This window comes from Triturus cristatus, chromosome 10 (assembly GCF_964204655.1).
Source record: "Triturus cristatus chromosome 10, aTriCri1.1, whole genome shotgun sequence".
NCBI lineage: Eukaryota > Metazoa > Chordata > Amphibia > Caudata > Salamandridae > Triturus > Triturus cristatus.
In genome coordinates this window covers 321,355,709-321,382,343 of record NC_140593.1, presented here as the reverse complement: position 1 = coordinate 321,382,343, position 26,635 = coordinate 321,355,709, and the positions used below count along the sequence as shown (strand labels likewise).

Below are 26,635 nucleotides of genomic sequence, written 5' to 3'. Positions count from 1 at the left end.
AAATGCACACAAAGTCCTTTCTCCTTTCTTTGACAGTCAGGCAACCACTGCAGGCCAATCCCCCAAGCAGCACTTCAGCTTAGGGATAGTCTCTCCTCAGTTTCTTCTGGTTCCACTCCTCAGCAAAGGTTTCTTCTTGTTCCCAAAGTGATCTAAAGTTCTTGGGTTTGGGTCCCAATATTTATACCAAGTTTCTCTTTGTTCTCTGAAGGCAGAGAGGCCTTTGCCTAGTCCAAACCAGTTCTGGTCAGTCCTGGAGCACTTTGTTTACATGACTCCTTATTTCCTTTCAGAGTGCAGGGCAGAGACATCAGATGCACCACAGGAGGTGGAGCCAGCATTGCGGAGGGAAGGCACAGCCCTATTCAGGTCCCAGGTGCAACTCCTCCCTCCCATCTAGATGCAGATCTCTCTATTCACCACTGGGCTATCTCACCCTGTCTCCTGGAATCCCCCAGCCCTGTCACTCAAACTCCAGACAAGGAATACACAGCCTAGCAGAGGCAGGTTTAAATGTTTAGGCAAGGAAATACCTACTTTCTAAAAGTGATATTTTCAAAGACAGAATGTTAAAACCAACTTCACTAAAATATGTATTTTATCATTCTGAGTTCAGGCATACTAAATTCAAATTTCTACCATGTTCCCTGAGTCAGTTAGGATTATAAGATGTAATAATCAAACTGACCATTCTGGCCTATGGAGAACAGGTAGCCTTGCAATAGTGAAAAACGAAAATGGCTGTAATTCACTATTAGAACATGCCACACACACCAGGGCATGTCATACCTTATACTTACAATGCGCCCTGCCCTTGGGCCTACCATAGGGGTGTCTGATATGAAGAAAAGGTAAGGTTTAGGGACTGGCAAATGGGTGCACTTGTCCAGTCAGCATGATAGTACCAGACTACACGCAGGCTCTGCAATGGCAGGCCTTAGACACACTTTTACAGGCTGCTTCTGTGGGTGGCACAACCAGTGCTGCAAGCCCACAGCAGTATTTGGATTACCAGCCCTGGGCACTCCTGGTGCACTGTACTGGGGTCTTACAGGTAAACCAAACCAACCAATCATGGAATCACGAATTCATACATCAATTTACATTAGGTAGCACTTGCACTGTGGCACTGGACAGCAGTGGCACAGTGCCCAAAGCATCTAACACCAGCAAAAACACATGAGGCAACAGCAAAAAATGGAAGGGATACCCACGCCAAGGTGCCAGGTCTAACACGCGCCATCCCAAAATCTCCCAGTTCTGCCATATGAAGTCCTGCCAGCCAGTGAATGACTCATTCCAGTTGCGCTGCTACATAATAAAGCTCAAAGTCTGGCCCCCCCCAACAGTCAGTCTCTGAAGAATTCGCAGGGACACCTGGGTACGCCGTCCATCCCAGATCAGCTCCCAAAGCAAGCCATTGATGGCTTTAAACCATGCTTTCAGCACCCAAATAGGCAGGTTTACAAATTAGTAATAGACTCTGGGTGACATGACCATTTTAGTCATGGCTACATGAGACATTATGGGAAGTTTCAGCATCCTCTAGAACACTACAATGCCTCGAAGAGCTCAAAGAGCTCTCCCAAGGTTACCCTCTCTAATGTCATTATCAGTATGATAAACTATCACTCCCAATTATTTAAAGGTTCTTGGTTCCCACTGGAGCTCAGCATTTTGTACCACCCCTGGCGCACGAAGTCTGCCAGTTTGGATTCAGACCAGAAAAAACTAATCCGAACTCTCCCAGGAGAGCTACGCTCCACAGGATGCCTGTACTTGCATCTCCTTGTCATGCAGCAGGATTCCTCTCCCATGATCCTCTGCTCGCATCTATCACGCCGATGGCTCAACCGTCAGCTCAAACAGAACGGGGGAAAGGGGACAGTCGTGTCGCATTCCGCGAGGAACCCCACATGGGTCCAAGATGCACTGCCAAAATGCACACGGACTCTCACATCCACATAGAGGAGCTTAACCCATCCGGTCTATCCCGCTCCCAAAGACACCTGAATCATGACTGCTTGAAGGTAGTCAAAAGCCTTTCTTATATCTATGAAAAATGCCAATGACTCTGGTTACTGTTCGACAATTGTTCTGTCTAGGACTCAGGTTAGATGAGGGTATTGTTTGCAATTACACTTTGTTAAATCTTGTAGCCAGGTACTGAATTACATGAGTCTCCCAGATTACTACAGTGAGCAGGGGTTTAGTGTTGACATCTCTGACCAACCTGGGGGTGGACGATTTGCACTTGGATAATCCTTGTGGAGCCCTTTTAGGAGAGGTTTTATATTGTCTTCCAAATGTAATTTTGTAAATGTTTCTAATTGTGTGACTTTCTACTTAAACTATCGTAATTATTGCAAGAATCGTTTATGAGAGCCTGGAAGATGTGGAAAATAAAACTTTGCCATCATATACATACATGTAAGGTTGATGGGCTACCCTTCTTAGTCTGTTGGAGTGTTATTCACGTTCTGCTTCTTCCCAGGATAGCACACTTCATTGTGCAATGGGTTGGACCATTTCTGTTATTGGCTCTATTGCCACGAGAATGACGAAAGTTTTCTTGATGCCATGCGTATATGTGCCTGAAAATTAGTGTGTCTCTGTGCCTGGGCTGGTATAAGATGCTGCCCACTGCTATGGTTAATTTATTTTTGGATCTTAAGTATATGCCTGCCACGTTCAGGTGGCAGCATGTCTTCTTTTTTCCAAGTTTATTCTTTTAATTTATCTTGCATATGCTTGTTGAATTTGTGTGTCTGTTTTTTGAATGAGCCACTGAATGCAAGACGGAGTTAGTTGATGGATGCCATAACATAGTTCTTGCATGAAAACTTATTGACTGCCTAACTCAGTGGCTGTAGAGGCATATTCATTTCTAAGTCAGACCAATTGCCATTGAAATGCTTATTGTTTTAGAAAAAGAAGCTCGCAATATAAAACCCGCATTTCTCATCTTCTGTGGAAGTGAAACCAATTGGGGAGAGGAGTTGGCCTAACGGCTAGGGCGGTTGACCACGAATCTGCGGAACCGTGTTCTAATCTCGGCAATGACGCTGAACATCCTGTGATTCTGGGCAGAATCTGCGGAACCGTGTTCTAATCTCGGCAATGACGCTGAACATCCTGTGATTCTGGGCAAATCACTTTATCTCCCTGTGCCTATCAAAAATGAATGTGTCCTCATGTAACACAACTAGTGCCATGTAAAGCGTTCTGGGACCCGATAGCTTTGGGTAAAGTTTGTGTTATATAAAACTCCGTAAAAATATTTGCACATAATAATTAAAGAATTAATTATTTTTTTTACACATGTGTTTATTAACATTTTATCATACATTAATCCACATATATTATTAGTGTTTACTCCATATTACAGTATGCATAACATATATGATTACAATCGTTCTCGCAGAAGGTTTATTACAAAGATCAGTACAGTAGCCCAGTGCTCCAGAACATAATCATTTCAACATTTGACTGGGCCAGCAGGTATGCATACCAACAATTAGAAGTACCTAGTCAGGCATTTCAGAACCCTCACTTTATGTGCCTGCTCTTCTGCCTCCCTGGTCCCATATAATTGTACATTCTCGGAGGCGTGCAACGTATTTAGATCTGGGCATACGGAGTCTCCACCACGTCATGGCCCTATGGCCTTAATAAAGAATAAAAACACGTCAAACGGGGGTTTAGGAACTGAGAAGATAGCTGCCTGTCAGTGTCTAAGAGGGCCCTATACGTGCGTAGTGTGCTGTAGATATCAGTTAGTGCCCAGGTAGGGGGGAAAAGGGGGAAGGGGAGGGGAAGGGAGGGGAAGAAGAAAGGGGAGAGGGAGGACGAGCGGGTAAAGACTGACTCGCCCCACCAGTCATTCTCACGTAACAAACAGGAAAGAAGGAAGGAAGGAAAGGGGCGAGGAGGGGGAGGGGGCTGAGGATCCACTCCATTCAGTCATTCCCCCAGGGCTCTGGGGAATTGTCGCTGTCTCCGCTCGTGGCATCTGGGATTCCGGATGATCCCAGGTATGTAAGACGCCTCTCCATTGCTCTGCTATCGGACACAGTCGCAGCCCTCTCAACTCATCCCTAGGCGGCGCTCTCTCCTCTGCCCCACCCCACGCCGTTACCTCTCTCCTCCATACGGCGGCCTGCGGTCCCGCAGGTGCTCTCCATGTGATTGCTATGCGCCGTCTTGCCAGCACCAAGGCCAAATCTATGAATTTATTTCCTGCTTTACGTTTGGGTGGCCTAGGGAAGAGTCCCAACAGGCAGACAGCCACAGTGCAGGGAAGCACACGATCTAATGTAGCATTGAGCGGCGGGAGTACTACGTGCCGGAATGTCTGCGCAACCCCACACGCCCAGGTCGTATGAAGGAAGTCTGTGTCCTCCCAGCTACATCTCGGGCAACGCCTTAGTTCTCCGTATTGTAGAGATATTGAGGCCCAGGGAGCCCAAGTTCTGGAGAAAATTGCTCAATTTGTCAAATTGATTATTTATTTCTTGGAGGAAAGACTCAAGGCACTGGACCTCTATGGCCTCAAAAAGTATACACGCTTGTAGTAGTGAGTCAATTTCACTCCCTCGTTATCAAAAACACTCCAATAAGTTGGTGAATCCAAAATGTTATTTATTTGTTCAGATAAAAAGGCTTATATTTCAAATGATCCAGTTATTAGAACAAGATAGATTCATCGAGGTAAGGTGAACAAGCCAAATTTAGAGCGGAGGTGAACAGCCAACACGTGTTTCGCCCTTGTGGCGCGGTTTCTGGCCAGGGCTTTCTCAAGGCTTAGTATTCAGGACACAGCAAATTGCGTTCGCTTCATGTATCATGATTCAAAGTCACTGTTTAATACAAACGATCCAGCCTTTTCAGGCTCTAAGTTTCAAAACTTGGGAAAATTCCCGGCACCAGTGGTCCTCACCGCGATGAGGACCACTGGTGCCGGGAATTTTGGCTTGTTCACCTTACCTCGATGAATCTATCTTGTTCTAATAACTGGATCATTTGAAATATAAGCCTTTTTATCTGAACAAATAAATAACATTTTGGATTCACCAACTTATTGGAGTGTTTTTGATAACGAGGGAGTGAAATTGACTCACTACTACACGCAACGCCTTAGTTCTCCCCCTGAAAATTAAAAAAATTCAGTGTGGATTTAAGTACGTCATGTGCATGTAGTTAAATTGTATATACTTCAACCGCGTGCTCCGTGCTACTTTCTTAGGGGATACCATGATCCTGCCCCATTCTGCATCTTTGAGGTCCCTCTCCAAGTGTGTTTGCCATTTCTCACGCAACCGAGTCAAGGGGGTCATTGAGGCCTCGTGCAAGGACGCATAGAACCACTTAATCTGGTGTCTCGCTGTGCCCAATGTAATCAGGGAATGCAGCACAGCATGCGTTTGTGTTTCCTCTCTATTTCGGCCCCATAGCTGAGCAAATGTCCTCTGCAGTCAGTATCTCATATACCAAGAATTGGCCCACGGGTAGTCCATACCCCTGCATCAACTCCGCAAAGGAAAGCAGAATCTTCTCTTGGTAATAGTCCCCTGGGATTTCGAGTCCCACTGCCACCCAAGAGACCAATTGCTCTGCAGTCATGACCTGTTGTGGATCGCCGTGAGGCAGTCCCACCAGGGACAGCTCTGGGGAGTATTTTGGAGTGTCAGGTATTCTCCTGAGGCACCACCTCCAGCACTGCAACGCCTTAGTCTGTAATACAGTTGTGTAGGGAACTTTTGTCTTGTGCGTTAGACGTTTTGCCAGCAACAGACTGTGTGTCTGGCCAGGTTCTGTTAAAAAGGATCCATCCTCATTCGCACCCTAAAAACACACCTTAGGCCAACCATTGTAACTGGGCTGTGAGCAAGTACAGATCGAAGTTTGGAACTTCCAAAACCTCCCGCATCTATAGGGCGTTTCAATATTGAAAGTAACACTCTGTGCCTGCCAGTCCCCCATATCAGGTCTCTCACCATGGAGTCCAAGGTACGAAACCATGCCTTGGGCAATAGCACAGGCACATTAGCAAAAAAATACAACACCCGAGGAAGCATATTCATTTTGATCAAGGATATCCTGGCCATGATGGGGAGACACAATGTGCCCCAAAACTGGACATTAGATTTAAGGGATCTCAGCACTTTCCTCAAATTCCCTTTTCTCTGGTCTTCCAAAGAATGGAAGATCTGAATGCCCAGATATCAGAAGGTTTCCGATGCCCAATTTATATCCGCAGGCACCCCCAGCGGGCGTGCTACAGGTCCAGCCAAGGGGAAGGGATACGTCTTAAGTTTATTGACTCGTAATCCTGACAGGTCCCCAAACATTTCCAAATGCCTCAGAGCCGTGTCTGTTCCCCCAGCCGTATCACTGAGATATACAAATAAATCATCAGTGTTTAGGGAGATAATACATGTCCTTCCCCCTAGGGTCAACCCCATACCCTCACCTCCCTAGTGAAAAAACTCAGCCAGAGGCTCTATCGCCAGGGCGAATAAAAGTGGCAACAGGGGGCAACCCTGACGGGTGCCACGTGTCCCCCAGTACTGGGAGGAAATAGTCCTACCAGTTCTGAACCTGGCCGTGGGGAGAGTATATAACAATTGTACCCAAGCCACCCAGTCATCCTCCATACCAAAACGCTTCATAACTGCCAATGGATAGTCCCATCCCACGGTATCAAAGGCTTTTTCTAGGTCAAGTGATAGAATAGAAGCCTGTTGAAGAGCGGGCGCCTAACGGTGGTAAAGTGCTGAATACCATCGACGGAGGTTGTACGAGGTGCTGCGGGAGGGGATAAATCAGTTTTGGTCCTGGTGCACCAGGTCTCACATGTGCGGAAGTAGCCGAGACGCCAGCACTTTGCTAAGGATCTTAAAATCAGTGTTGAGCATGGAGAGGGGCCTAAAATCTGTCACTTCAGCGTCCAGGGAAATCGTCTTAGGAAGCGGGACCACCAATGCATCTCGTGTAGTATCTGGCATGCAACTCGCTTGAAGAGATTCTGCATACAGCATCACCAGCCTTGGTGCTAACTCACTCCCATATTTCTTATAGAATTCCCCCGGCAAGCCATTGGGGCCGGGAGTCTTCCCATTAGCCATAGCGGCTATAGTGCCCTGCACCTCTTCCAGAGTGACCGGCCCACCCAGGTCCACGCTCGCCTCCTCGTCTAGTGTATGAAGACCAAGCGCTTCTAAAAAAGCCTCAACAGCTATACTGGAAGGACCGGGGGGAAGCATACAGGGATTGATAGTAATCCCTAAACAGTGTATTGATATCGCTTGGATTATGCAGGGTCACACCATCTAACCTCTTCATGCGCATAATCGGGGATCCCTGTGTCTCTTGCCAGACAAGCCAGGAAAGCAAGTGAGCAGCCCATCCCTCCCCGCCCAGTCCCCCAATCATGTAAGACTTGTAATCATGGGATTTAAGCCGTTCCATTGTGGAGGCGTGTTGCTCGCATTTATCCAAGAGGCGCGCCTGGGGGTCGCGCCCCTGGAGAATATCCAACTCCCTTATTTCCCCCTCTGTTCTATCAATTCGTGGTGCAGCTCTCTACGCACACCCACAGTTTGCCCCATGCAATGTCCCCGCACCACCACCTTAAACGCTTCCCATTGAATCAGGGCAGTAGAAGCCGACCGCTCATTCTCAACAAAGTAGTCACAAATTAAGGATTGAGGGTGTCAGCAAAGGGAACATCCTCAAATGACCCTGGAGAGAGGCGCCATGTTGGTATTGGGGGTCTGTCCCCATGTGGATGGAAAGTCAACAACAATGGGCTATGGTCAGATAAGGTGCGCCCCAGATATTCCGTATGTGTGATGGAGTTACCAAGACTGGGGGAGCACCAGGAAGCATCCATGCGGGTGTGGAGCCAATGCATGGGCGATTAAAATGAGTATTCTCGTGGGTCTCTGTGCTGTAACCTCCAGACATCATTCAGCCCCCAATGGGACATCGAATCACACACACCAGCCGCCACTCTGCGGGTCTGGGCTCCGGGCAGAGGGGGATGTGAGTGATCCAGGTACACGTCGATTACCCCATTGAAATATAATTATAAGTACTGGGCCTACCATCATGTTTGCCATACCGGTCAATATGTCAGCCATATAGGCCAATTGGTCCTGGATGGGGGCATACACACAGCCCAGAGTAACCTTCATTCCATACAGCCTCCCCAATAGAAAGACATACCTACCCTCTTTATCTATAACAGATCTCATAAGTTCGAAAGGCACTCCCGCTTGAATCCGAATTAAAGCCCCCCGGGTGTAGGCCGAGACAGACGTAACATACACTTGCCCCCTCCATCGCCTGCGTAGCCTATCCACCTCCTGTTGGAGCAAATGAGTTTCCTGCAGAAAGGCTACTTGAACCCCCTGCCTTTTAAGATAATTATGAATAATATGGCAGTTGGACATTGATCCCAACCCCTAATATTCCACGTAAGAAATTTCAGTGTGGTTGTGCAGCCATTTACCAAATAAGCACCCCCCACCGAGCCTCCCCCTACCCCCCGGCCAGAATTGCAACACAGCGTCCACACTTTTGACAAGACAGATCTTATGCCAAAAAGAAACCAGGGTAAAACGAGTAAAGGGCAAAAAGGAATTAACAGATGCCAACATGGACCAACTCCCCATCCCCAGAGCAGCATGGCAACGGCCACCCACCCAAACCCTCCAAATCATGTACAGTCAGTCGAGGCTCAAACCACCTATGGTATGGTCCTACAGGGGGGGAGGGTCGTAACCCAGGCAAGAGTCTTAAGTGTTTGGGTAGTATGTCAAAGGGACGTGCCAAGCACCGACCGTCTCTTCAATCAAACCTGAACTGTGTTACCTTATTGTTCTTGTGCGGCCCCGCCACCTCCCGAAGCCAGAACTCCACAAGCAGGTCCACTCCACCTGGCAATCCCCTCTATATGATCTCATCTGCTGATCGCTTGGTGACTTCTGGCAAAATCAAACTGTCCGCATTAGAGGAGTCTGTGTCCGATCCCCCCTTGCCCCTCAGCTAGTGCGAGCCCACATCAGACTGCTGCTTGTTTTCTTACATAATTTCTGCCACCGCCTGTAGTGCTGCCGCGTGATTGTGTTCCGTTTTTTAAGGGCTCGGCTTCCTTGGGGCGTTCCGCTGCGGTTGTCTTCTAGATCGTTTTCCAGATTGCTGGGTCTGATGAGGTGGTGCCTGCTCCTGCACCGTCCAAGGCACCCCAGTCTTGTACTCTTCCAGCCAATCCCAGGCTGCAGAGACAGTATCACAATAGTGCGTTTTGACATCCTCGATGATGCGAAGCCGGGCAGGAAAGATAAGAAAGTATTGAAGACCCTCTGCTCTCAACGCCCTCTTGACCTCCAGAAAAGAGGCTTGATTCCGCGGCACTTCAACGGTATAATCTGGGGATATTGAGACCTTGCTATTGTTAACCTCAAACGGACCATTGGAGTGAGCTCTCTAAAGTAGGATGTCCCTGTCCCTGTAATGCAGCAGCCTGGCCACCACCGGTCTTGGGGGATGGCCCGGCACCGGCAGTGACGCCGGGACCGGGTGCCCTCTCTCCAGAGTGTAAAATTGTGTTAACCCCTCCGGAGCCACAACTGTGTGCAGCCAGGGCTCAAGGTAGGACATCATGTCTCCATTTTCAATTACCTCCGGGAGACCCAGGACGCGAATGTTGTTTCTCCGGTTGCGCCCTTCACTTTCCTCCGCTCAGATACTGTGCTGATATCTTGGTGTAGTGTCTCCTTAGTGTCCAAAATTGCCTACAGGATCTTCGCTAACTGTTGCTGCACAGGATATTCCATTTGACCCCCTCTGGCTCTCTCCCAGCACCAGGGCAAACTCCTGGGCCTTCCCTCTGGGGTTGCCCATGGCTACGCCACAAGGCCGTTAACACCCCAGTACAGTCTAAAACGCTCCTCGGCCCAAACACCACAAAACCAGGCACTGTAGAAACAGCTGTCACCAAACACCACAAAACCAGGCACTGTAGAAACAGCTGTCAGGGTCCGCGGGTATAGAACCTCTAACTGCTGTGGAGCGTAATGGTGTAACCTCGTGTGGAACGCACTCCGTAGCGTCAGTCGCGGCCCAAGCCACTATTCCCCGGTGAGAGTCCGTGGCGCGTCCGCGGGTCACCTTAGCGCCATGCACCCACCATTCCATATATAACCCCCCTTTCAGCATCCGGGGGCAGGCAGGCATTCTCTGGCTCCACTCGATCCACAAGTCTAGGGGGGCAACACCGCAGGTCCCGGGCATCTGTGTTATATCCCTCCGGATCTGGCCCAAGATCTAACCTCCCACTGCTGGGCAGCGTCTCTCAGTAGGGGTCCGGGCCAGGGGTCTCCATTTACCCTGAGGTCCACATAGCTCTGTCTTGTCCAGCCGCACATCAATGCACGCCTCTGGGTATCAGGGTACACTGGTCTCCCAATGGCCTGCGAGCTACTCCCAATGCAGTCAGCCAGTTCAAATTCAAAGAAAAGGGGGGGAGGAGGGAGCAGTAGGACCGGGCCCAGCACATATTCCTCAGTCCCTCACTGTCCACCAACTTCAGCCCTGATGGTAAAATGGCCTCGAAAGTTAGAGGGGTGTGAGCACCTGCATCGTGATCAGTCCCTCACTGCCAGTCGGGCGCGAAGGAAGCCCCGCTCTGACCACCAAGCGGGCCGTCCCATGGATCCGCTTCCGCCACAGTTCAGCAAAGCGCCCCTGCGGGGGGGTTTTCGAGTTGCTCGCGGCTCTGGGCACTGCTCCACTGGCCACCCGTGTCTCCTCTGGCCGCACAGCATTGCGTTGCACAGAGTGTGGGGAGTGAAAAGAACCCTACCGATGAGTCCGGAGGAGACTGGGTACCTCCAGGGTTGAGAAGACTGGGCAGCATTCACAGTTCCCCGCAAGATGGTGGCCATTTAGCAAAGCATGCCTGTTGAAGGCGGATTTGGTAGGCCCACAGCAGTGCCCGAGCTCCTCATCTGCAGCATGACTCCTGGGGCCGCTGTAAGATTTGGGTTGAGACAGTGGGTGAATGGGTTCTGTGCCGCACCCGCACTCCTCTGTGGGTCCCACTACTGGGTGAGTGCCTGCTGCGGCCAGGCCGGCAATTGGGCCGATACTCGTGGTGTTGCCAGCACGGCCGTATCTGTAGTGGCAGACCTTCCAGCTTGTCTAATTGTCATGTGGTGTCTGGCATCCACATGCTATGTTCTGAGGATCTCCATTGCTGAAGCCTGGCTTTCTTTTCCCTCTGTTCTGACCCACTTTGGCTTGGTGAGTGTCGCTCGGGTGTCCGGGCCTTTCACTACATTTGAGTCTCAGGCCCTGACACTGCTATCCGCAGTAGCACCTGGCCCTCTCTCGCCATCTCTGCTGTGCTGGGTGCCCTGGGCAGCCCAGTTGTCTAGCTACAGCTCCTTGGCACCTCCAATCGAACTGTCTGCCTTCCCTCTACCTGTGTTTCTATACGTCCAGTACTGCCTGCTCGGACTAGTTCCCTGGCACATCCCCTTCCCGTTTGGGCATTATCACTTCTTTTCCATTGGGGCCACACTCATTGTCTGGGTCCCTGCACCTTGAAGGATAAAGAAGTTGGATTAGTTTCCACTGATCTTTTGATTATAGGAGTGAACCACTGAATGTGACATAGCAGCCTCATGGTAGGCAGTTTCTTCTTTTCAGTGACTGCAGGGGGTCCCACTTCCTGGTTGTTGTGCCTAACTTATGCCTGCTTCTGACCCTTGGCAACCTATATTGTTGGCGATCCCCTCTCTCTTTGGAGTGGAGTCATGGGGTGCTCTCAGTGATTTAAAGAAGATGCTGCTTCTGTGGCTCCGTTTCCTGTTGATTTGGCCCATCCTGATAAATTGGATACCACCTTGGCTGCCATAGGGTCCACCAGAGACGCACTTGAGAGTAAAATCGATTCCCTGGTTGTCGACATGGCACTCTTCCACAACGATCATAAGAGATTTGTGGAGCATGTCAAGCATGTGGAATCAGTACTTTCTCGGTTGGGGCCAACTTCGAAATCACAAGCTGCAGAGCTGAGTACAATCTCAGCCAGGATCAAGGCATTTAAATCCTTGATTGGGGACCAGGAGGGCAGGCCCCATCTACACAAGATTAGAGTGGTGGGGCCTATTTGAGGGGATTGAAGTCTTGTCTATGCTTAAGTTTCTCGAAGACTGGCTGCAGGAGGTGGTGGCCCATGGAGCAGTTGTTTAAATACTGTGCACTGGAGCAAGTGGACAAAGTACGCACCCTCCACTGCCTGGACGTCGCTGTGGCCTGTGATGGCATGACTTTTACATTTCTGAGACCGGTATTACCTGCTGCATCAGGCGTGCAGCCACATGCCCTATCATAATACTCAAGTTTCAGACATCCCTGACTTCACAACGGCAGTTCAGAAGCAAAGAGTATCCTTCCTGACTTCGAAAAGGAGGCTCTGGGATCTTGGGGTAAGCTCCAGGTGTTCCTTGAGGGTAAGTCCTTTTTTCCACACCCCAGAGAAGGCCTGGCATTGGTTGGATGAGTATAACAAGATAGGCCATGGCTGTCCTGACCATGACCCGCTTAACCTCATAAACCTAAGAGGGCTCATCTTCATCCGGAGCTGAGGTCTCGCCCAATTGGCAGCAGGCTCAAGCTAGCCATGAGGAGGCGGTGGCGGTGGCTGTTGTCGCCATGATTTCTCACCCTGATGGTGGGCCTGAGAAGGTGACCTGCTCTGGATTGGACTCTGTGTCTATCACTGGGAGTGGCACTGGTTTGGTTTTTGGCTTGCTCCTGTAGGGTTATGAAATCATGTAACTGGTACTTTGTCATATTTATCTATTTTTTTTCAGGATCATACTTCTCTGTACTATGGCTTGGTGTCTGTGGGACTAACTTTTTGGCCTCATTTTACCTCAGACTTGGCCAGGTGTCTACATCCAGGAATTGGAATTATCACTCCCGCCTGTTGGTGCAATGAGGGGATGGCCTTCTGTCGTCCTTTCTGAGGACACTTGTATAGTGTGTTTTTTGCGTAGTTCGGATAATGCACATTGGCATCTTTATCCGTGGAGGGTTCAGTTGGGGGTTCATTTCAAAGTTGCTTGTTTAGCCTGCCGGGGGTTTACTTGCTGTTGCTGACCTGAGGTTATGGGATGAGGAGCAGTGATTGGGACCCATGGAGTAATGCAGAATGCCCCCTCAATGACTAGTGTTGGATCTATTATCCGTCTCCTCACTTGGAATGTGAGGGGCCTTGGTTCTCCATGTAAAAGATACTACAGAGTGCAAGCCTATTTTAAAAGGTGTAAAGGACAGGTTGCTTTCCTACAGGGAACGCACCTGACCAAGGCAGAGGGGCTTGCATTGCAAAAACAATGGTGGGACCGTGTTTACTATACGACCTACTCCACTTTCTCTTGTGATGTGCTTGTCTGTGTTTTGCTTGGTTGTACCCCTTTTTTCCACAGCTTGAGAGTACTGACCCTTAGGGTAGATATGATGTATGTGGGGGTAAGTTGGAGTATAAGTATGTTATTTTGATAAAACTATATGCCCCGAATACCGACCAACCTGCTTTTCTTTCCTCTCTCTCTCCATACACATTTCCTCCTAGTAAATCACTATATATTAATTTGGAGTGTGTTTATGACCATTCTTTCCTTTTTTCTTTTTTTTAGATAGTTTTGTAGACACACATTGTGTGGCATACCCAAGTTCCATTGTTTGCAATCCAAACCCGGGAGAGAGTGGGGACATTGCCCTGTAATCACACATTTGTCAAGGTGCATTGTGGCCCATTCTGCCCCTCTTCTCCCTCCATCAGCTCCAAATTTATATATAGTGGTTTACTAGGAGTAAGTGTCAACTTATTGGAAAGGGATCTGCATCCTGAGGAAGGTCTTCGTCCCAGATGGGCAACAAAATAGGCTGAGACATGTCGGTATGAGCAGAGAGGGTAATGGAGTCATAGGTTCTCACATATACCTGTTTATTAGACTTTTTAATCCTGCCAAGATGGAACTCCTAGGTAGTTTAAACTGTATCCATTTTCTGCATTATGAGATCCCTGGTTTGAAATCATTGTGTTTCAAACATATTAAAAATTCTTTGTTTAAAAAACAGCGATCCACCCTGAATATTGGATCACTTCAGGGTCTGACAGTGGGCCCTATGATGAAGCATGCCACTATCTAGTGGGTGAGAGCATTAAAAAAATGACTTGGGTTTTCCCAAAAATTATTTTTTGGGAGGGTGTAGTCTATAGGGTCTCCCCCTTGTGTACTCATTTTATCTATTAGGTCATTTTAATTGTATGGAAGAGTCCTTTTCTAATTGTGTTTTGAGTTGATCTTTTGGGAGAGTCCCCCCAGAGCTGTGAATATAGTTACTATTGATGTGTCTGCTGTTAGCGATGGCCTGGAAGTCCTTTTGGGAGCCCAGCCTTGTGCTGTGGCAATCAGAGGTGTTCAAATGGACAGAATACATAGGGGCAGCTCTCCAGAAGGAAGTGTGATGTGGGCTCCGTATGCCGGACCATCCACAAGCATGGGAAACAGTACTATGGGATTAATGTAACTGTTTTATCATTCTTTTGAATTGTTTTTCAACACCTACACTGTTGTTTTTATGGCACCAGTGGGTAACCCCTGTACACTGCTCCTCCTTTATGTGAGAATATCTTTGCATTCATCACTGCTCGTACAGGTTTCTGGGAGGATGGCCCGTGCCCGCTTATTTTCAGCCCTGTGTTACTGTACATTTGGTTTGACTCCTGTAGCTTTGGGCGGGAGAACACAGGTGTAATCTATGTTTTGGTCATTGTTCTATGTGCATGAAAAATCAATAAAGTATGTTATACAATTAAAATGCAATAAAAAAGCAAAAACATTTTTTTAAATAGTATGTTGTACAAAAAGTGTTTGGAGAAGTGGAACAGGATTTGGCACTAGGGTTGGCATCTGGAACAGAAAACAGATATGCCCAACTGAAATTGCAAGGGGCAACGAGTTTACAGGTAATGATGGGAACTCCTGGAAATATTTTGATGAATTCACAGACCCCTAGAACAATGCCTTGCTCTCCTCTGTACACAGTCTCTGGCTGCTGCAGAGGTGAGTCCAGCAGCTCCAGACTCACTTCCACAGGTCTGCAAGAAATAAAAGCACATTCCAGTCAGGGTTTATTTTTTTTAAAAAATCTTTGAATATTCATGCATCACACTGGCATGATTTACTCTTCAGTAGCCCGGGAGGAGGTGAGAGGCAGGAGCAATCACAATCAACAGATGTGTTTTGCCGCTAGCAGATCCTTGGATTCTGTGATCATTGGAAGGTATAATGGACACAGGTGGTGGTCAGGCTGGGATAAGGGTACAATTTAGGGGTGGATATGTTTTTGCTATTATTTGAACGCTAATTTGGAACAACTTGATAGTATGCACAATTAAGTTTTATATGGTGTTTTTTCACAGGCAATGATAATAGCTTCCATGTGGGACCAGTGATGTAATAAACCTTAGCCAACCCTGGCTTTTAAGCAAACAGCCTTTGCTTGCTAATGTTTTTAGAGTATTTTTCACAATGATAAAAGCAAGACTACCTTTCCCAAAATGCTGCATGCTTTGGAAAACAAGCTAGTATAGGCTTGCATAACATGGAGCTACATGACAGCAATGGGTGTTCATAACTTCCCCCAAAAAGTATACAAATAGATTATTGGTAAATGTGGTTTACTCTGGCCAAATAATAATTGACACTAGGGGTGGGAAGAACTCCCAGAGTTTCACTCCGCTGAATTCTGCAGAGTTACATAAAAACTCAGCAAGATTCCACAGAGTTCTGCGAGTGGGAGGAAATCTGTATGTCCCGCTGCTGCGCTGATTGTTAGGGCCAGAATCTTGTTCAACACTGCACAATCAGTGTAAATGACACCACATGGCGCACCAGAGGGCAATGCTTCTTTCTTGCTGCTCTAATACATTTTCTACTCAAGCAGCAGCTTTCTCACCCGGAACGGTCGCGACCGCCCACGTTGAGATAATCTCACCGGGTGCCTTTCTAGCACCCGAAAATCCTGCTAAGGGTTTGCAATTACCTACTTACTTAACTTAGGCGAACCACGCACGAGAAAAAATTCTTCTACACGAAGGTTTGGTCGAAGTTTTTCCAGAACTCTGCATTACAAGTGTACTGTGAAATGGGCTAAACTCTGCGAACTCTGCGGTAGAGTGGAATTTATGGCCCACCCCTAATTGGCACTAGGCAGTTTGAATAACTAAATCTTAGGGGGTCACATCAGTTGTGACATTGTCACTTATGATTAAACCTATCCATTATCACTCTTTAAAGCAAAAAAATGCTGTTGTGTAGTTCCTATAAAAACTATACAGGATCTGTGTGTTCGGACAGCATACACTGCAGGATAGGTGTCAGACTGACTCTGTACACCCCCACCAGGTATGTTGGCCTTCTGTATCAGCTAGCTCACAGTGCCACTAGAATCTCCTCTTACTGGGGAGAGAATAGTTATTGGCAACAATTGAACATGACAACCCTGATCCCTCAGAATTGTGGAAACGATACACTACTTTTCCCTCAGTCACTCGTGCTTACTTAGTCTGTCTCAGACAGATACACAGAATAAACAGGATGGGCTGTTATTTATTTATTGAACAGTTGTTATTCTAGTGTAGAATAGATGAGCTGCAACAACCGTTAGACAGTAGCAGAGATAAATGATTAGAAGCACTAAGAAAGTAAATGGATGGTATAACTCTACCATTTTGCAGTAATCATGAATACATACATGTATATAAAATACATGATAATAAAAAGGTGCGCACTCCTACAATGCCTCCCTAACTAGATGTACTTAAGTGTACCGAGCATGTGTGTAGGAGCAAAGACAATAATCCCTCTAGGATTTAGTCGACTCCATTACCTGAAGTGAGAGACTGTGGGGCCCCGTCCTGGTCTCGAGTTGGACACCCCACGAGGGATGTTAGACCACTGCGAGCTGGAGTGTCTGCATGCAGGAACCTCAGCGTCTCTGGTCAGTGTGTCGGCCAGGAAGTCTCAGTCTCCTCTGTCCATCTTAGCAAGATGTGATGTATTTATATCCATAGGTCTCCCTAGGGGTCCTACCTCGCTATGCTACTGTGTTGGCCTAAGGATGACGTTGAGCCTGAACTTTATACAGAGATATTATACAGGAGATGGTAGGCCTGCTGTGCTACAAAGAAACCTCATGCATAATGTATGAGATTCGAACTAGGGAAAACCTGCTTCTTGAATGCAGTGTCGTATCTAGGTAAAAGGTCAGTCCCTGTAAACCGTTATGTGTGTAATGTAAAGGGAAGAATATAGGTGAAAGGTTGCAATGTTACCTGCGCCTATATTAGGGTACCTATATGGAATATAACAATGCCTTTAGCTTTTGCATGTTGTAGTGTGTTGTGCTTGTGACCTTTATAATTCCACGCATATCGACATTCTGTATTTTAAAGATCTGAATGCCTGGTGAATTTTAGTGCCATGGAAATTTGGAAGTTGGCTCCCCATTGTTCTTACCTGTCCCTTCAACACTGCGTGCAGTCTTTCATTTTGTTCTCTTTCTCACCTCTGTGTGCCCTATGCTATTTCTACATTGCAAACAGCACCTAAAAACAAAAAATGAATAAACAAATGGATTCTCATCTTGTATGCATGTTCTCACCAATTTACTTATATCATTGAATTTATTTGGAACTTGCCTGTGCTTTAGGGAGATATTTATAAACATTTTGGATGGAGGACTGATGACACCATTACACTGTTTAAACAAGGTTAATTAGGTGGAATAACATAGGCCCTCATTACGAGTGGCAAGACTTTTCATTGGCGACACCAAAAGACAGGAATTAGGTTTACCAGCTAGCATCACTTATGCAAAGACTGGCCATTATAGGGACTTTTCACAATGATAAACTTACACATGAGTAAATCTATGTATGTAAGTTTACTCTTACACCTTGTAGTAAATATACTAGTAAACTTACTACAATACGCTATTCACCATTTAAGCGTGTAAATTTGCGTAGTAAAAATATTCATATTTTTAAGATAAGTATTAATGTAAATAAATCTAAAATATGTATTTTAAAAATAGAGAAAAAAAAGTTTTTTATTACCTTAGTTTGGAAGAATTTGTTTTGAAAAATATTGAATTAAAATAAAAGTTTTTTTCTTAAAAATAAAAATCATATCTATTCTGTAGTAAAAATTACTGAAAGGTATATGCATAATTCATTTAAATTAATCTAATTATTTAAAAATTAAGGTTAAATTAAAACAGATATTAACATATGTATAATAAACTCATAATTATGATGTATTTAAGTATAATATTTATCAAATTAAATTACAATTATTTCTATTTCCAAAATATTAAAATAAGTTAATTTAGTTTAATATTAGTTCCCGATGGGCTTTTATTTTAAGTCTCTGTCTCCACCATATTCTATGGGAGGGTGTTGCATTACAAGTGATGGGCCATGTGTGATGCTGGACTTACTCCTGTTCTGAGCTGGAGTACATTTACAACTATTTTGGGTACACTTTAGATGAAGTAAATATAGAAGTTCAGTTTGCAAATAGGAATAGGCTTGCACTTTTGTGGGTTGATTATGTTCTTCCCTAAACCCCTCCCTATCTGTCCCTTAACCCCTCCTTATGCCTTCCTTAACACTTTAAACGTAAATATTCCCTATGTTCCAGCTACCTCTCCCTGTTCCTCTCATATTCACTACTTAATCGATAAATGGGTATGTGGGGATCGACATACATAAATCATAAGAGAGGTAGAGGGATGGACCATTGCACGTAGGTTAGTGAATAGCATTTTGTAGTACATTAGCAGTACTAATTTAACACTACTAAGCGTGCTACAAAAATCAGTGTGTGAATATGACCCTAAGATTTTTTTCACCGAATTGTGGAATAATTGCTTTTACCTGGATTTACCAGTTGCTTTTCTGTGCAGTTTTTCACCATGTTGACAAAAATGCTGACATTTTCTCCATGCTCTGAGCAAGACCAACATGTCAACAAGACTACTGGTAAGGATGTTGAATGAGGGGATGGGAGTGAAGGGCACCCTTGTGCCTGTCCAGGGGCAGTATTAATTGCTGGCAGCAGGCGGGGCTTTGCAGTGCTGCTTGACGCAGCCCCAGTCCCTGCAATCCATCTGAGAGGCCAACAAAGAAAGCTGCAAAAGCACTCCCACTGGACCTATGTATTATTCCATAGTGGCTAGAAGAGCTCACAAGGCTGCCCTTTGCTCAATTACATCAGTGAGTTCAACAATGCTTTATTCAAATATATATTCACTTATTAAATTCATTTCTTATCAAAAGCTAAAAAGATTTTTACACGCACAAGTCATTACTTTTTTGTCCCTGCCGTCGCCCCACTGAGCAAAAGTAAAAATAACATGATAATAACTATCATTATCATGTTATTTTTCCCATAGCTGTCAGTGGCTCTCGGGCGAGGCGGGGCTGGCCAGAGAAGAGGAGGAGTGCTGTGCACTCCCAAAGTGTGCATGAACTATTTGGCTGGCCCTATTGGGCCGACCAAACAGTCCATGTGCACTTTGCATGTTCCTACCAGGCTGCATTACACAGTCTGGTCAGGCACATGCACAGGATCCCTGTTGCAGTCTGAGCGCCGATTCATGGTGCTCAGGCCAATCACAATGCTGCATTGCAGCGTTGTGATTAGCTCAAAGAAGCCGGTCTGCCGGGTGCTTACTTTTGCCGGGAGTCTGCAGGAAGTTGACTTGGAGGACTTAGGAGAGGCGGAAGCCGGATGGCCGGCCAGCAGGCTGTTCCAGGTAAGTGTTTTTTTTTTTCTGTTCTTCCGTCCCCCCCGCCCCACCACCCGGGGACATAGTCGCTACTGCCCTTCCTAATAGCAACTCAAAAACCCAATTTCCGATTCAGTAACAGATTATCAAATCACAAATAGGGCTTTATACATTTAAAAATGCTTTTTTCTGCTCGGAAACAGTCTGATTCTGAGAACTGGGCCACTTACGAGCAGAAAAAAGCTTTGTACATCTGGCCCCAGGCGAAGTAAGACAACTTGTGTATTGAGGGCCTCTGTGTCAATCCTGGCTGTTCTTCATGTCCCCATGGTAATTTTATAGGGCCTGATACTGAAAGTTGTGGCTTCATTTATGCCTGTCACAAATTCGTACAAGGATTTCTGAAAGGTAGAAATGGTTTTACAACTGCGGAATTCTCTGGCATGATGCAGAGAAATCGAAAGTAATGTGCTGTATGGGAAGGATGGGAGATGGGTGGATTATGGCATGGTTTGTCCTTGAATGCTTCTGAACTCCATAAACTTGTACATTTGTTGTGAATCACAAAGCCTGACCCTACCATTCTCCACCCTGGAAACGGCTGGATTGAAAGAAACATTTCCTAGTTCCACTTTTCCAGTTTCTGAGCATTGCTCCTAAAATGTGCTCTCGGTTTCGGGTATTATGTCTTGCCCTTGTCAATAAAGGAACAAGAACTTACTTAAGGAATCCGCAAAAGGAGATACATTTTGATAGCCCTGGGCTATGTATCCCTCATTCACTCATTCACCCTCCGGAAGTGGTGTAGCTTGAGAGGTGATGGCGGCCTTACCAGCCTCATTTGAGGTGGTGAGTGATTTTCACTTGGCATATGGAAACAACACTATAGAGTTGGCAAAGTTCTAAAAAAAACTTTACAAGGTACTAGTGGGTGAAGATTTACAATTTATCTACACCTACCCAAACATATTTCTTATTTAAAGAGTGGAGGAAGCCACGTTCTGAGTAGAAGAAGAGCCCTAAAGATTTGGTTTAGTTAGGACTTTGGATGTATGCTGCCTTGAGGCTCTTTACATTGAGGTGAATCCACACTGCTTGAATTCGGTCTTGGACACATTCTGGCGTGTGGGACAAATTGTGCGGCTGTACAAAGCGTATGGTTTCAGTTGCCCTAAGGCTAATGTAGGTCTGTCTGTTTACTCTCCATCACTTTTTAACACAAGGCTTAAAATAACCACTAAACAGATTACTCCAGCTAAATGAGATTTGAGTTTACACAGTGTTTTAATACAACGAGAGTAGAGTTTTTCCCAGGTACATTGGTGTTGTCATCATTAATTTATTGTAATAAGTTTATTGAAAACACAGTCATGCATTCAAGTTATTTATTGCCTTCTTTTTTCTTTTTCTGTGTTTTCAGGCTGTGGTGGGTATTTGCACGTGGATCGTGGCGTCATTACATCTCATAATTACCCACAAGCCTACACTTCTAATCTCAACTGCTCTTGGCATGTAGTGGTTACAAGTGGCTTTACCGTTGCCGTCCATTTTGAACCAACGTTCCAGATTCTGAATGATGGTACTTCCTGCAGCAGTGGAGATTATCTCGAGGTAAGAGGGGTGCTTGAGACCAAGTTAATAACACACCCTGCTAATTTGTGAATTAATGTGTTGTCAAAAATAACCTGTGGAGGTTAAAGGCACAACGAAAATTATTCAAGATTTGGAAGGTATAACTGAGAAGCTGTGGCAGTGACACTTACATAAGGATTTGTTTCTCTTACGCAGGGTTTTTAATAGGCCTGGGCGGTGAACTTCACTCCGTTCGCGGTGTTTGCGGAGTTTTCTGCACTTTGCACTCCGCGCAGTGTAGAAAACTCCGCATCGCGATTTGCAGCTGAGTGTTTTCCCCGCTCACGTTCCCGAACGGTAAGATCATGATCGCGAACGGTAAGTTCGCAAGGGCGAGCTGCCGCTCGGGTAGAATTTCTATCCGAGCGGCAGGAATACCAGCACAAACTGCAGTTTGCACTGCACTCCGCCACTCGCAGAACTTCGCAGAATTCTTTTGTAACTTTATGGAGTCCCACGTAGCAAAACTCTGCAAACTACGCCCAGGCCTGACTGTACAAATCAGTAAGAGAATCACCAAAGACAGAGAAAAGGAAGAAACATCAAAGGGAGACAATAATTAGATATAGAGTATAATAGAAACTTTAAAAAAATGAGAGGGGCAGCAATAAATTAGAATAGAGGGAGCATTTCGAGCGATAATGCAGAGTGAGTGATCAAAAATATATCTAAGAGAAACCTTGATAAGAGAGGTCAGCAGCAATATGCAGTGATAAGAGATAACAGTAAAGAAATAGAGAAATTACAAAACAATAGAAAGAGACAGTGGCATGATAGAGGAAGGCATTGATGAGAAAGAACTTGGTAGTACAAAGAGAGAACAGCGGAGACAGAGGATGCACCACAGAAAGGCAGTGATCAAAGTTAAGAGACAAAGACACAGTAGTAAAAGAGACCAACATTGAGAGACAACGAATCAAGAACAACAAAAAGAGAGTGAGGTGCCCTGGACTTAGTGACTGGAGGATGTCTTTGTATGAGAACACCAGCACCAGATCAAAGAAGATAAGTTAACCCTCCTGCCATATCACTCCAAGGAATTTATCTGGCCACCAATGTTTCTCAGGGCCTCTGGTGATGGAATGTATGGGAGCAAATTAGCTGTAAATAAATGCTATCAAAATGGTCATGATATTATGTGCACCAATCCATCTGCGCAGTTGTTCTGTTCCTTCTACTCCTCAAACTGTGTGAGACAATTTCCTTCTATCTGGCATAGGGTGAAAAGTTTTGGGGTAATTTGTGATCCAGATTCTCTTCAACAAGTGGTCTTCCCTAACAGAATTGCAACTCTTAAGGGGTCCTTCTTTTTCACTTCCTACCTGGTGTACACTTTCTTTCCACACAAAATACCCAAGTTCTCGCACAATGCCTTCCTGTGCTAGATGGAGTAACTGTTGATGAAATACAGTGTCAATGTCCTCCTGTTTTAGATGGAGGATCTGATGTTGAAACATGCCACACTATGAGGGTCACCATTACAACAAATTACTAGAAGCTAGTGATGCATTTCTGATGGATACATCTGCCGGTGGATTCCTCACTTTTTGAATGACCCCAGTGCACAGCATTTCACGGAAACCTTTCTCCTCCTCTCCCACGTTGACATCACAATGGAACGGCTTGGCATGCAACTCTGCGTGATGTCATCGGAGCCATAGGAAGACCTCGTCGGCGTGCTGACGTCAGTTTCCTTTTTTCTGTGCCTTCGATGCGTAATTTGTTTTCCCAGGCTCTCAATTTCTGGGAGTTTCTTTGTTACTATTGTTGCGACTTTGTAGCCATCGAAGATGACTACTCCAAGAAAGTTTGGATTCAAGCCAGTCAGAGAATGTGGGGGACAGATGTTCAACACTGACACCAATAAAGACTGTTTGTGGTGCCTGTCCTTGGATCATGATGTAGGGACATGCACCTTGTGTAAGAGGATGAATCTGAAGGCTCTGAAGTAAAGGTAGGCCAAGTTATTCATGGACAAAGCCAAGAAACAGAAGAGGGGTTGCAGGAGGTCTCGGACCAGATCGAAGTAGCTGATACCTCACTCTTTGAGGTCATCCAAGCAACAGAAGAAGAAGCGGCGTCATGGTCCTCATCATCGTTCTTCAAAGGATGTGACTCCGAAATCGGTGTCCCCGAGTCCTAGGTGTCATCACAGGGATGAGATCTCTCTGACTCCTTCTCCAGGGGTGAGTCTGGCCCCATCTCCAGCGCCGAGAGCTGTGACTCCTCTGGCTCTGAGGGATGTTATGCCTCCTCCGATACTGATGGCGGGTACTCCACATCCGGCTCCTAGATTACCAACGCTGCAGCCGGAGCCGCACCTGGTGCCTCCACAAACAGCTCCAGAGCCTATTGTTCTGGATACGGTTATCCTGCATTCCCGACTCTGGGATCAGATCCATTGCATTTTTTAAATGCTATGTTCGGCTTGTTTTCGAGGGCTGTGAATCCTACTGGTGTGCCTGCTGGCCCCATGGGTCTGTTAGCATATTCCCTGGGAGGATTTCCCCCTCATTATTCCTAGGCACCGTTCATGCCCTTTATGTCTCTGGCTCCAGGGAGTTGACCTCTTCTGACGCCAATGTTTTTGACGCCGTTGCAGACTTTAGATGGTCGAGTTCCATTGGATGGTTCTTCTCTGACGCCGTCTTGATCTGAACAGGCACCGGTTAAACCTCGGCCTACTTCGACCCCTTTTCCTTTGGTCTCTCCTTCAACACCGGTTACGAAGTCACCAGCACCGTGTCTGGTGCCCCAGACTTTGATTCCAAGGAAGAGATCTCAGAGAGAAGCTCAACGGCTGTTCGAGGAAGAGGAATACCAGGAACAGCATGGAGAGGCTGAAGGAGGAGAGATAGTGGATCCTGACCCTGAGTTTGAGGGTTTGTGAGAGGCTAGTGGCCTGGACACCTCTTTGAGTGGGAGTCACTGAAGGGCCTGTTGCCTCCTGAGGTGACCACATACAATGTTGTAATTCAAAAGGCTGCCGACCTATTGGATTTACCTCTTCTGACAGCGGAGTTAAAATACAATATTCTTACGGAGGTTCTTCATTCATCTACCTCTGCGCCAGAACCTTTGCTGCCCTTCAATGAAACCTTAACTGAGCCCATTTTAGATGTTTGGCAGAAACCAATGTCAACTCCTGTGGTTTCCAGGATGGTGGCTATGAGATACAAGGTGGCTCTTGGGGATCCAGCATTCTGTCCTCCCATCCTTCACCGGATAGTTTGGTGGTCCTGGCTTCATGCTTTTCAAAGTTGTTCGCAGGGGCCTTCCCATCTACGCCTGCTGATAAAGAGTCAAAGCAAATGGAGCAGTCGGCTAAGAAAATGTTCTCATTGGGGAGTATGACCCTGAAATCCATGAATGCCACATGTCTCTTGGGTTGTTATATCCATGCCCTCATGGAGTCAGCCAAGGAATCTGCCCACAGACGTTCAAGGGGATTTTTCAGAACTATTGACGGATACCCAGGCTGCTGCCTAAAAAGGTAATCAAATCTGGGCTGGACACAGCAGACTCTATGGCCAGAAGCAATGGGGTCATCTGTGGTGACGAGAAGGCATGCCTGGTTGCAAGGTCCAGGGTTCTCGCCGGATGTTCAAGCAATGTTGCTGGACTTACTTTTTGATGGGTCCTGCTCGTTTGTGGCTAAAGCGAATTCTGCGCTGCAGTGCTTTAAGGATAGTAAGGCTACGGCAAGTCTTTAGGGCTCCAGGCCCAGCCCAGGAGTTTCAGACAGTTCTGCAGGGTTCATGGCTTTACGAAAAATGTTTCCTTTCATGGCAGACAACAACCACAGCAGCAGGCAAATCCCTTGTACAGGTCCTACAGGGGAAAGGGCACAAGTCATCTGCAGCATTCTGCCCAACAGCAAGTCTCCTTCTTCTCCACCTCCTCCTCTTCTCCCTCTCCAACAATTGTTGCAGTGAAACAACATCTTAGAGCATGCAGCCCCTGTGGGAGAACGTGTGGCCTATTTTCTACCTCATTGGAGGTTCGTTACTACAGACCTCTGGGTGTTAAATATCATATAAAATTGGTATACCCTATCCCTCCAGGGTTTTCCCCCTCCTTTAGCTCCCCAGGAGGGTCTTTGCTCAGAAGAGCATCTTCTGCTTCATCAGCAGGAAGTGATGTTATTGCTTCAAAAGGGTGCATTTGAGATAGTTCCAGAACAGTAAAGGGGTCAGGGGTGATGAATACAGGCCCCAGCTAGGCCCGCAGGACACAAGGGTTCGCTCTCCTGTAATGGAATCTATAAGGGAGTTGGCACGGAAACTGCAAAGTACAAAGACAGCATTTATTAACCCTTAAGGGTGGTCCTACAATCCACACAACACTCTTCAGTATTGCATAGAGTAGCACACAGAACTTGCGTACATGGTCCCCTTTTATACACAATAGAGGGGCTCATAAGTGGGTGGATACAACATGAGGCCAAAGAAGATTACCATTTATGGTCATTTTCGATACTGAATCAATATGTGGGCGGAGCTAACACACTCCTTGAGCCCGCGAAAACATGGTCAAGCAAGGCTTAACTGATAACAGATGTGGTCAAATCTGGGCATGCGCCAGATGGACAAAGGAGCTATTTATAGACTGTTACTAGGCAGATTACAAGAGCAACTAACACAGAGGTTGGACTCTTCTCGTGGGGAACACGTGGAAGCATGACAATACAAAATGGAGTCCGAACTTCGGTCAACATAACAGAGAAAACATGATCTAAAGGAAGGGAATTAATGTCTTCAGTAAATGCTTAATCACATCGTTGTTTCAATTTACAACAGACGACCCTTTCAGAAGACATCCGGTTTGTTAGGATAATCATCATATATGTCAATTGTCATCATTTCTTCGACTTCTTTAGCTAAACGTTTCTGGTGAGCAACATCGGCAATAGCTTTCTTATCAGGGACACAGAATGATACGCATAAGGAGCAGAGCAAAGGACCACATTGAATACAGATACAGCAAGAAAACAGAACTGTTACAATAATACAAAGACCAGTTAAAACCTTCCATCCCCAGGCAGTAATCAATGCCCAAAACCATCCAGAAAAGGACCAAGTGCCGTTTTCTGTATGGATTTCAGCTGCAATTTTATGTAGTT

The 26,635-nt window shown here is 46.2% G+C and overlaps 1 protein-coding gene across 1 annotated transcript in view; it reads left to right on the top strand.

Moving 5' to 3' along the window:
- CUBN (cubilin) overlaps positions 1-26,635 on the top strand; it is a 1,289,359-nt gene that overhangs the window by 736,990 nt on the left and 525,734 nt on the right. The window contains exon 42 of the mRNA XM_085631507.1: positions 21,302-21,492. Within this exon, the coding sequence (XP_085487633.1) occupies positions 21,302-21,492 (191 nt within the window). The remainder of the gene's footprint in view (positions 1-21,301; positions 21,493-26,635) is intronic.